At 42.1% G+C, this 12447-nt stretch overlaps 1 protein-coding gene across 2 annotated transcripts in view; it reads right to left on the reverse strand.

Annotated features, from left to right (window-relative positions):
* AUTS2 (activator of transcription and developmental regulator AUTS2) overlaps positions 1-12447 on the reverse strand; it is a 1229496-nt gene that overhangs the window by 10804 nt on the left and 1206245 nt on the right. Inside the window, exons 11-15 of one of the 2 annotated variants that reach the window (XM_032757612.2) lie at positions 10393-10488; positions 7856-7927; positions 6564-6593; positions 4787-4858; positions 216-357 (exon numbers count right to left, since the gene is read on the reverse strand). In XM_032757612.2, the coding sequence (XP_032613503.1) occupies positions 216-357; positions 4787-4858; positions 6564-6593; positions 7856-7927; positions 10393-10488 (412 nt within the window). The remainder of the gene's footprint in view (positions 1-215; positions 358-4786; positions 4859-6563; positions 6594-7855; positions 7928-10392; positions 10489-12447) is intronic. The other variant, XM_032757630.2, reaches the window with a different exon arrangement.

Genomic DNA, 12447 nt, shown 5'->3' on the forward strand with positions numbered 1-12447 from the left:
GAAAGATGATCTCTGCTTCCTCCTTTAATGAAAGAGAGTGTATCAATGAAGATTCCCAACTCCCTGGATGTGCTGAGATGTTGCCTTGCAAGCTGGCATTAACTGTATTTTTGTAGGTGGTGATTGCGCGGCAGCTCAGAGCCCAAACCTCATTTATTTAGTTACCTGAGAACTACACTTCTCAGCTCTGTCCCCCGACTCAAACCCACACTCACCAGCGGCAGAGAACAAAGTTGAAGGCCGTGCCAGGTCATGGGGGTGGTGGATGGCTCCAAAGAGACTGGGGCCTGGAGGGCGGCTCAGGAACTCAGGTTTCAGTCCAAAGTCCAGCTTATGTGGGTCTGACTGCATCTGTTTCTACACAGCAAGGGGAACAGTAAGGGTCCCAAGGCCAACAGCAAGGAAGAAAGGTGGTAGTGAAGAGCTGGAGCTGGAGACTGTGAATGGTGCACTTGGGTTCAAGTTTACAAACAAACACTGAGAGAGAAAGCAGCTATCCAAAAACCATTTCACCCTCAAATGTCAGATCTGCAGGGGCCGGTAGTGCCTGTTACACCAGAAATGTCCAGTGACAACACTAGTGTTTGGTCTTTTTTTTTTTTTTTTTTTTTTTTTTGAGACAGAGTCTCCCTCACTCTGCCACCCAGGCTGGAGCACGGTGGTGTGATCTCGGCTCACTACAACCTCCGCCTCCCGGGTCCAAGCGATTCTCCTGCCTCAGCCTCCCAGCACGCCCAGTTAATTTTTGTATTTTTTTGTGGATATGGGGTTTCACCATGTTGGTCAGGCTGGTCTCAAACTCCTGACCTCAAATGATCTGCCCACCTTGGTCTCCCAAAGTGCTAGGATTACAGGTGTGAGCCACCGCACCCAGCTATGTTTGGTCTTCAAGGTTAATGGCTTGAGAAATAAAACCATATCCTATTTATGGAGACTGCCACCACTCCCAAAGTAGTTCAGTGTTTTGCTGTAAAGGCCCATTTTAGTAAGGTTTGAAATAATAGTATCTTAAAGCTCATTTTATTAGGAATTCTGCATGAATAATCTGCTGTATAAATTAATTGTTTAATGACTCTTTGCCATACTCTAATAGCTCACAGTACATTAGTAACCAAAAGTTATGAAGAAATATTTGCATGTCTATAAGCTAACTTTCAAATGATCACTGTTATAGAACAATAACAAAGAAAAAGTAGGAGTATTAATTTAGCTAACAGAGGCCCTTTCTCTTCCTACTACCTGTAATTACCTGAGGAAGGTGGGTGGGGGGTCCATCCAGACAAGTAAACCATAATCCCAAAACTTTGGGAGGCCAAGGCGAGCGGACTGCCTGAGCTCAGGAGTTGAAGAGCAGCCTGGGCAACATGGTGAAACCCTGTCTCTACTAAAATACAAAAGATCAGCCAGGCGTGGTGGTGCACGCCTGTCGTCCCAGCTACTGGGGAGGCTGAGGCACAAGAATTCCTTGAACCTAGGAGGCGGAGGTTGCTGTGACTGAGGCTGTCTCCAAAAAAAAAAAAAAAAAAAAAAAAAAAAAAAACAAAAACTCTTGTGTGAAGTTCTTATCATGGACAGAAATCACTCTGTTTCATCTTATTTATCTATCCTTAGGCTAATCTTTCTGCCTGCCCTCCTCTTAGGCAGTAGAAATTGGTTCATAATCTTCCTCTCAATCTTTTCCCCTGGCATCCTTCTCTAGGCTGGAGGCCCTTGCACCAGCATGGTTTCAAAGCTGCCCCACCTCCTTGTTTCTTGACAGCTTTCTCTTTGAACTGGCTTCACACCTCCTTGGATAAGCACTGCTCCCAAGGCCTGGGGTCCTGGGACTTGAAGCTTCCAGTTGACTTTCCCTTGCTATGACCTCTTCCCCATCAGTCTCCTGGGTTTTCACTGCCCTTAGTACCTGCTTCTGACTTTCACTCTTTTTTTTTTTTTTTTTTAAAGAGATAGATAGGGTCTCGCTCTTTTGTCCAGGCTGAAATGCAGTAGCATAGTCATAGTTCACTGCATCCTCTTGCCTTAGTCTCCTGAGTAGCTGGGACTACAGATGCATGTCACCATGCCCAGCTAATGTTTTTTCATTTTGGTAGAGACAGGTCTCTCTATGTTGCCCAGGCTGGTCTTGAACTCCTGGGCTCAAGCGATCCCAAAGTGCTTGCTTTGGCTTCCCAAAGTGCTTGGATTAGAGGCGTGAGCCATCGTGCCTGGCTACTCTTCTGAGCTCCCTGGCTACTCATCTGATCTGATGCTCTCAGCCCCTTTAGCCCCATTCTAGCCTCAGCTCAATCTCCCTCATGTCCTGAGGGATCCTTGCCCTGCTGTACAACAGCAAAGCCCCATGAGGGGGCATCTATATTGACACAGCATGGCGTGAGGATCTGAGACAGGGAAGTCTGCTATTCCTTTACTGCTGAAGGCAACGTCCCACTCACTCATCACCCGTACTGAAAGCGAAAGCTACCCGTGCACCTCCAGCTGGAAGTGACACCACCCGTTAAGAGGGCACACACACTTTCCTCACTTTTTACACACAACTGATCCTCATTACTGAACTCTAAGCAACTAGACTCTAGGAAGGACGCAGGCCCCCAGCCCAGCACAGTAAGGAACTTGCAGGCGTAGGTTCTTTCAATAAATACTGGGTGAGCAACTAAGATAATGCGTAAATGAACGTTACAGAGAAAGGAAAGATGCAATTTCTGCTCAAATCTACAGGGAATGCTATAATGAAAGTCCCACTATCAAGTAATAGCCAAGCCTCAAAACCAAGCTTCTAATTCACTATGAATCTATAAAATTCTTTTGAATACCTCCTTTAATTTGGTGGCCAAATTATTTAGTGCTAATATTGCATGGTACATAGCACAGTTCCATTAACCACAACTTAGGGCCATGAAGCAAAATGAAGCTTGGGGATTACAAGCAGTTTGCTGAAAAGGGAAGATGAACGAAGTTATCTCATGTTCAAGAGGTCTTTCTAATTGAATTGGGATAATGAAAGTTTAAGTCACTGGGGACACTTTTATGGGAAAGAAGTTGCTAAAGTGGCACGTGCAACATCCCTCATCGCTTTTAACCAAAGAAGTTACAAGGAAGATGTGCTTTACCTACCGTTCCACTAACCACATCAACCAGAACAAAAACTAAATTGAACTAATCATCAAAATCTAGTTAGCTCTTCAAAGCACATACATTTTCTTAGATCACAAGGCTTCCAATTAAACTTCCCCTAACGATCGATAAAGTACAAATGAGCCAAACTCACTGATGGCATGTTATAAGAAAGAGCAGTATCTGACAACCAAAGCAAAATATCTTAGTGACCTCATTTACTGAGGTTTGCATCTTAACTTTTAACTGGGTTTTTATTTTTTACTCATTTTTTTTTTTTAGAGATGGGATCTTGCTATGTTGCCCAGGCTGGACTCAAACTCCCAGGCTCAAGGGGTTCTCCTGCCTCAGCTTCTAGAGTGGCTGGAACTTGGGTTGTTTGTTTTATTTTAAAAGTCACGGAACCCTTTTAAAAACATTTCTCTTCTGTGATGAAGAGCTCTATCTATCTCCTGGCTCATTGGTCTCCTGTATTTCTTTCATGAGAACTCCCAAATGCTGTTAGGACTAAAAGCTTGTTCATGAAGAAATGGATTAAATTAAGCTTACTGGAGTTATTTGATTGCTTGTTTGCTCCCATTTTTGCAGGCATCGTAACATAGCCTATAAATACCCAGAGTGTAAAATACAGACTTGTCAGTTACTTTGTTCCCTAAGCCAAGTGCTGATGCTGTATCCAGGGACTTGCAGAAGTTCTTGATCTCTCCCCTACTGAGTCATAAAGGCTCTAGCAGAACATGGAATATGTTCATCCCTATGATGAAAATATAGACAAAAAGGAAAAATCATCTTTGGACAGTGAGGTAACTGGCCAGAACGCGGCTCCTGCAAGTACTGACTGTATTCCAACCCCTGGCACTGACCATCAGGAGGACCAATGACAGTTCAGTGGCATCATCTTCATATAGGGCATATATGACTCTACCATTTTCCCACAGCCATAAAATGAAAAGAATGCACCAGTCACTATTTTTACAAAAACCCAAACCCAACATTCATTTGTAGCTCTTCTCAGATGCAAAGTATTTTCTGTGTTCTAATTCTTGGTCACTATAATTTTATTTCCAAAAGCTTTATTTTAGCATTTAATCCACATTCAAGCCCTTTGGATCAATAAAATGACAAAATTATAAAAAAGGGGAACAAAACCCCAGGGCATTATCAGTTTGCTTTTGTTTTATAATTTCACTGGTGGTTTCCCTAATTAACAGTAAGACTTCCGAGCTGGCTGCAAGCCCAGCCACTTGGGAGGCTGAGATGGGAGAATTGCTTGGGGCCAGGAGTCTGAGACCAGCCTGGGCAACACAGTGAGACCCCCATCTCTACAAAAACAGTCAAGAAATTAGCCAAGCATGGTGGTGTTTGTTTGCCTAAAATCCCAGGTGCTTGGGAGACTGAGGTGGGAGGATCACATGAGCCCAGGAGTTCAAGGCTGTGGTGAGCTATGATTGTCCCCTTGTACTCCAGCCTGGGCAACAGAGTGAGACCCTGACTCTAGGAAAAAACAAATAAATAAATAAGACTTCTGAGTAGCTTTTCCAAGAGGGGCTTGATCCTTCCTAACTATGGATCTGTAAAATGTGTTTTAAATGCCTCCTTAATCAGGTTCTCCCGAGCACATCACACACTCACATGCCCATCCCATTCTTCCCTACACCAGGAAGGTCGGACTGACCTTGACTTTCTGTTGGTGGTGGTAAATCTGCCAGGCGATGTGAACATGCATAGCACACCACTTCCCTGGTTTCTGGAACAAGAAAGAGCAACGTGGTTAGGAGGAAGACATTTCAGAGAAAACCACCTTCAATTTCCCCAAAGCTTTCAGCAGATTTTGGCTGCAGAGGCTTTTTTCATGAAACAAGAGTGCTTTGTACTCTCCAAGTGCCTTCCATCAGCAGCTCTCCAGCGCCCAGTCATAAGGGAGTCACAGCCAGCTCCCCCTCTCTCCCCACGTGGGCTTGCTACTCAGAAAACCACATTGACAAGGGCCTCCCCGGTTACCAAGGACAAGATGGCAAAAGCCTGAATCCCACTCTGTGTCTCTTTCTTTTCTGGTGCCAGCTGGCAGACCTGGTAGAGTGGGAAGCCCTACTTAACAAATGCTGCCATGCTATAATGCAAATCAGCTGTTCAGAAGAGCTCATTAGTGAATGTCTGTGAGTCAAATCAAAATAAGAGAGGGTACAGAACCTGTCCTAACCTCCCCCAAGACCGTGGTGGTTTTTATTTTAACCCCCAAAGTGGTACAAAGAAATTCACATTTTGATTGAAGCCCAGTTACCGTAAATGCTAAGAGTCAACTACCCATTCGTGTTGGTGGGCACTGTTCCTAAGTTTAAAGAAAGAAAGAGAAGAATATTCCTTCCTTCCTGTTCTCTAGGCCTCTGCAGATCTCAAGTCCATCCTCCACCCTCTGGGGTTGAATTTGAATCCATATCTCTCCAATTATTTCATGTCTTGCTTTATAAGGAGTGGAGTGCTGTGAGTGTATTCTCTTCTACCAGTCAGCGGGCAGGGACCACCTTTTCACTTCATTTCTGCTAAGTAATCTACCCATAAGCTCGGCGTGCGCGCTCAGTGACTACTGGATAGATGAGAAGAAAACACAGCCTCATTCCCCATCGGCGAAGAACAGAAGCTTCTGGTTTCTACAGTATGGAGTTAGTTCTGAAAATATATACTTAAATGCAAGTCTGGGTCAGTTCTCTTCTCTTGCAATGAAATTATGGGTAGTTTGAAATCACAAATAATATACTGCCTCACCTAAGTGATGACACAATTCTCCTTTTTCCCCTTGAGAAATCAAATTATCTGATTATATGCCCTAGAAATGAGTTATGTATAGAAGGAAATCTGCTGTCCATCCATCTTCTGTCCAACAATTCATCATATCTGTCTTACCCCCAACCACCAGGATTCATTTAGAGGTCATCACACTGGCCACTCTCCAGACCTCGAGAACAATTTGCTTTAAGCAAGATGTTAACAAACCAGATGCTTATAGTATCTCCTTCCTGCACCTTAAAAGGAGGTCAAACGGCTATGGCAAGTCAATGTCACTTAGTACAGAAAGAGGGAGCCACCAGCCAAAATAAATGGACCCAGCTACATATTTTCTAAGTGCAAGAGAGACTAACTTCAGCCTATAGCTTCAGTCTTTCCCCTTAAGTTCCAACTAGTCAAACCTTTTACCAGAACTGCTAACAAGAGATCGGACTCGTTGACTTTTCTCTGTTGTAGAGATAAAAAAAAAAAAAGCCAATGGCCTCCAACGGTCAAAGCAAAACAATTTAGGCCGTTTTCAATCACACTATCTGAAAAACCCAATCACCGTCATTCCAATGTCTTACTCTAACATTTCTACGGCTTATTTCCTTGTAATAGACTTGTATTTTTAACCCACAGGGAGTCAAATAGAGGTTGCAAAACAGTTCTATAAGAAGCTTTCTTACCCTTAACATAGGTCTGAAAGGATCTGTCAACTGTGAAGAGAAAATGACAACTTGGTTACATGCCTGTCACTCAAACAATTGCTCTAATTAACAAATTTGTAGTGCTTCATTAGGAGGGGAAATTAAAATGTTAGAATTTTACTTTTAAATGAAGCCCTTTTAGAGAATAATTAACCCATTTTCACACTATCAAAAGTGCCAAGTGTCCCCTCCCCCACTTCACAAGCCTTGGTACATCTACGCTGACAAGCCCCTGTACGAGTTTAATCAATAGCAATGTGCCCTCTGGCAACATGATTTGCTCACATCACACACCAGGAGTTTCACTGTTTTGAGCTCTAAACCACACCGGGTAGGTCTGAGGGAGCATGGCCTTCGGACCCCAGGCTTTTAAAGCTGTCTACTAACTGGTATCCGGGGAGAGGTGTCCTTTCCATCCATCCAGTAGAATTAGGCTCTCTTTACCAATACGCTTACATTGATGACTTTACATTATTTATAGCTATTAGGCATTTTCCAGAAGTTCACTACACATCATGACATACTTACACAGGTGAGTCATTTTAAACTTCTATCTAACTCTGGTTATCAATTTCTGACTGCCCTTATGTAGGTAGAAAGACAATATTGTTAAAGATTTTTTCATATTTCGTATAAAGATGACCATAAATAACAATCAATGAGGCAAGATTATATCTATCGTATAACTTCAAATTCCTTTTTTGGAAGCAGGCAGTGGTAATAAATTATGAATAAACAACATAACCAAAGCATAATGGATATTTTATTTAGCTCTAGAGTACAAAAGGATCCCTAGCACATTAAAAATAGAGGGCCAAAGAGCTGTGCAGTACAATAACTTCCTGACCCCAGGCAAGGGGGGGATGTGTAGCCTGACTTCCAGGAAGAAAAGCGCCTTAGTGCTTTTCCATTCAAAACATTCTGTAGCTACTTCATTTGTGTAAGACAATTTAAGGAGATACAGACAGAGAAGACTGGTTAAGTAAAAACTATACAAGCTGACACTGTCCAATTTCTGGGCTCAGACCGTAACTCATTCCTCTTTTCTCCCATCGGCAAGTCGGTCTCTTTGTGTCCTATGCTCGCAGTGAGCAGGAGAGACTGTGTTTTCTAAGAGGGATTGATTGGCATTTTCTTCCACAAACTAGAAGAACAGCTGAAACAGCAGCTCGCTCAAAGGAGCTAAGGAAGATGTGAGCACCGGGCTGGCCGTCCCGTGCAAACACACACACCCTGGTGTTACCTGAGACCAAGCCTGACTTTGCACGTACCCTCGGGTCCTTTTGGAGTAAAGTGTGTGGGACTGTCCCAGGCCGAGCAGCGACATCGATAGGGTTGGATGTCTACAAATTAATTAGACCACAGCTTACTTAGGAAGCACAAAACAAGTGACATGAAAGCAAGATCCTTCCCTCCTCCTAAATGAGAGAAGCCAAACTTCATTTGTTTCCTTCTGAAACGCAAGATTCATTTTTCTCAGGGACCACACATGCTCTTTCTCAAGGGGGCCTGACCACAGCTTGCTCTCTCCAGCAATGGCATCTAAAAGCAGAGAGAGGTCCCCAGAACATTTCACTGCAATAAAAAGCACAGGACGAAAAAAGAGAAGCAACAAACGTATATGCTGTCCTGGAACTCCTCTTCCTCCGAATGGACCCGTGGCAGGGACTGCCATTGTTTTTTTGCTTAATCACCAAACATTCCAAGAAATGCTTAAGTGAACATTATTATAATTGGCAGTATCAGGTGTTTCTCATCAGAATAACTGAAAGTACTTTACAGACATTAAGCTCTCAGTTTTAACTGGTAGACAATAACAAGGAATTACACTCAGTAATTACTCATTAGCAGTGGTGGAAATGGGACAAGAGACCCTAATTCAGGGACCTTGTGGATCTGCTCTTCGATGATTTCTAAAGCAATTCCGCTTGCTCTTACCTATTCCCACCACCATTCTCAAATATTACTAATAATATTAACCTTATCTGTGAGCTTCTGTCCTTTGAATTAGCAACAATAAAAAGCCTACTTTGGGCACCATCACCACTTTCTAGTGGGAAAGGATTCAGGAGACAACACCAGTTATTTTATGGAAGAAATCACAACTTCTATGAACACCCCCCACACCAGGAAGTTAAACTCGTGGGGAAAAAGAGCCCAAGTTTAGGCACGAAGCTTGCCTACAAGGAGAAGGGGGGAAAAAGAATGAAAGAAAGAAAAGCAATCAGCTGCAGTACAACTAACAATTAAGCTGGAGTTGTTAACAGCCTGATTTGCATACATATGAAGAACTCCACTAATGAACTGCAATCTACATATTCAATCAGGACGATGGCCTGGAAAGGCCTATTTCAACACCAGGAGAGACACTTTCTTGCCCAGATGTAGTTTTCTGTGTGATTGGATAATTGTGAGTGAGGGAAATAGTCTAATTTATTAAATGACCTACCAGTCTGTTTGGGGAGGCCCCAGAGATTTGGTGTTACTTAGAGGGGACAGACCAGGGTCTGAGGGAGTAGTGAAGTGCAGACTGGGGGAAGGAGTTTAAAATCACCATCATTTTATCTCCAGACAGGAGGTGTTTAACGAGGCCATCATAAAAGCTCTGTGTATCTGTAACCTTGCATATAGGCTGCAATTCAATGCAGGCAAATTCAATAGATGAACGGAATTCAATGCAATTCAATGCAGGTGATTTTGAAGCGGGGGGACCCCACCTCTAATGCCTTTTAATTCTTTTCCTGTCCCTAGTTTTAATGAAACACATCTTTGGAAATGCAGTTATCTGCTTATCCTGGAAGACTCCGGCCCAAAACTGTGTTTTATCTTAGAAATGAGATGCGAGGGAAAAGAAAAAAGAAAACCCAATGACACACAGCAGAATATCTTAAAGTCTGAGAATGGTTACCCATATGAAAGTACAGCTCTTTTTATTTTTATGTGAAAGTAAAATAGAAACTGTAAGTATATTTAAAAAGAGAGTGTTTCGAGAATGACTCTTCAATATTGACCTTTAGAGACAGCTGTAGCCAACGCTGGACGGCATTATTACTGACTAGGTAGGACAGAATTTAATTTTTATAAAGGATGAAAGGTTAATTTCACACTAGGATGTTAGTAACTGATGACAAAGTCTTGGCCTTGGCCACCGTAACCATGGCAGGGGTGGGATGGCTGAGAGAGAGAGGGAGAAAGGAAGGAGGACCAAAATGGGAGGCGACCACCCCACCTGCGGGCAGACCCTGTTAGCAGCCGATGGGGTTGGTGAGGGAAATGAGGGAGAATGAGGAGAATTCATAGGATACAGTTTTAGTTGTGGAACCTTTACTTCCACTAAAGTAAATAAGGACTCAGCTTTGTGTCTTTACTAATTACATATACCTGAAGCCTTTATCCCCACTTCTACTAAAATCAATAAGGACCCAGCTTTGTGTCTTTACTAATTACATACACCTGAGGAACAACCTGACGCACATGTGTCTGATATTTCACAGAATTCTTGACCAGAAGTTACGTCCACGATATTGGTAGTAAAAAAATAAATATTATGTATATTTTGAAGAGCACAAGAAATCTTAGCTTAACTGAGATTACCTGGGTAGTACAGTTTGAAAAGTAAATTTTCACAGCCATTTAAAACTAAACGGACTTGGAAAAAAAAAAAATAGGCTCACTCTAATCCCAGTGGTCACTTAGGACCTGATTAGTGAGTCACTGCACAGGCAAGAGGACGCAGAACTTCCTGCACGCCTGGCCCGGGATGCCACTTAGACACATGCCTGTGTGTTTTCATCGTGAGGTTTCTTACCTTCGGCTGAAATGCTCCTTGTAGTGAACCAAAAGGGCCAGTGGGTGGGATCATAGGGGGGATGCCCGACACTGCAGGAGGATAGGAATGGAAGAGCTGTGGCCAAAGACGGAGAGGGGGAAAAAAGATTTTAGTAGGAGGCAAGTGACATATTCAAATTCCCGTCCCATAGAAAGACATCAACATGAGCAAGACACGTAATCTCAGTTTGATGCTATTAGTTAAGAAGCCATGATGGAATGATCACACAGATGTGCCACGAATGTGTAACTTAAAAAGTTAAAAGTAGTTCAGGATCAATCAGCCAGCAAATGACATCCTGGGTGAGGGCATCATTAGAAAGGGAGCTTTTCTAATTATTAATTGTTAAATCAGATAGAAGTCCTAAATGATTGGAGATTTTAATGCATTTCAAAAACAGGAGGGATCCTGAGCCAAGTAAGATGCCCAGAAAATTACAAGTTAATTAGAGGGGGAAAAAGGCAGAAAAAAGGAAAAAAAAAGGGGAAGAAAAAGAAGTCTTCATGAGTGCCAGGATTTTATACCATTAAAACTCAATTAGTACTTTCAGACTTTTAATAGTTTGAGGAAATGAGAGCATATTCACAATCCTTGCTTCATTAGATTGTTGTAGAAGTGGCAATTCCAGAGGACAATAAAATTCCCTCATCTAAAATGATGACAAATATTTGCGAAAGGGTAAAATAAAACGACTTGATGTATACTTTAAATGGAGCTGCCAATCTGTCTAGAAGATGGATTCTAGTTGCACAGAAATAACCCGAGTCTGGAATATCACTACTGAGCTTTCAGTTGCTCTTGTTTAAGTCTCAGGTACTCAAAGCACTTCCGTATTAACATATGAAGTCTGAGTTTTTATAGCCACTTCTGAATGGTATCTGCTATTAAATGAACAAGCTCTTTGGAGGATACTCAAGTCAAGCCCTTCACGTAGGAGTCCACTCTATGATGGTAAAAGAATGATTCTGAATGAAGACTGAATTTTCCTGAATCAACAGCCTATAAAAGGACACAATTGAGGAAAGAAATACAGAGAATCTGAAGACAATGCAAACACAACTTTCCTTCCTTCTAAAAATTTAAACTTTTTGAGGTCCTATTGGTTTGGTTCCATTTACTGTGATCAAGCCACCATACAAATATTTTAAATAATGCCCCACCCTCGTGGTTGTTTATCATGTCAAAATTACAGCAATAATTGAAGCTCTTCTTAATAAAGTATTTGTGTTAGTTATTTTTGGTAATGACTGAAATTCACATTTCACAATCCCATATTCAGAGCACGTCCTTTTTCTGTTGGTCTTTATTTCATTTTGCTCCCTTCAATGATGCAGCAAAGTTTTTCAGACTAATTGATATTGAACTAAATCCACTTAAACAGTGATTGCAAGCCAAGTGCCCTCATTTAAAACTACTTTTAAGTCTAAAATTGTGTTTTAGTTACTTGAGTGCATTGCATCTTAATTCCCCTTATAATGTCCTAATCTCCAAAGCAGGGGAGACTGAGTACTTCATATATTATCCACTATAACTCCTAATATGAAATAACTCTCCCACAGTACACTGAATAAAGCTGAGTAATTAAATACATGCCCCAGTGAAACACACTCAAATTTCTAGTACTTTGCCTCCAGGTGGGCATTTTCCCTTTAATGTTTACAATTTAAAAATTGGATGTTCTTACCACTTTTTGCTTTATTCCATCATTGACCTCTTAGAACATAAATACAGCTGACTATTCCTCCCCCTGACTAAAAACCTGAAGCGCCTAAGTAATAATACACACATCTTCCAAAAATTCAGGCCTCCAGGCTTATTCTCCATCTTCGGCCTAGGATTGTAGAATATGCATATCAGAAGGCACCACAGTGGGTCCTAGAAAGTAAATCTGAGCCACTTGTTGGGCGCTCAATTTTCTATATTAATTATTATTATTTTTTTTTGAGATGGAGTCTTGCTCAGTCGCCCAGGCGGGAGTGCAGTGGCGCCATCTCAGATCACTGCAAGCGCCACTTCCTGGGTTCACACCATTCT

The sequence above is a fragment of the Hylobates moloch genome, unplaced genomic scaffold (assembly GCF_009828535.3).
Source record: "Hylobates moloch isolate HMO894 unplaced genomic scaffold, HMol_V3 SCAFFOLD_1, whole genome shotgun sequence".
NCBI classification, from domain to species: domain Eukaryota; kingdom Metazoa; phylum Chordata; class Mammalia; order Primates; family Hylobatidae; genus Hylobates; species Hylobates moloch.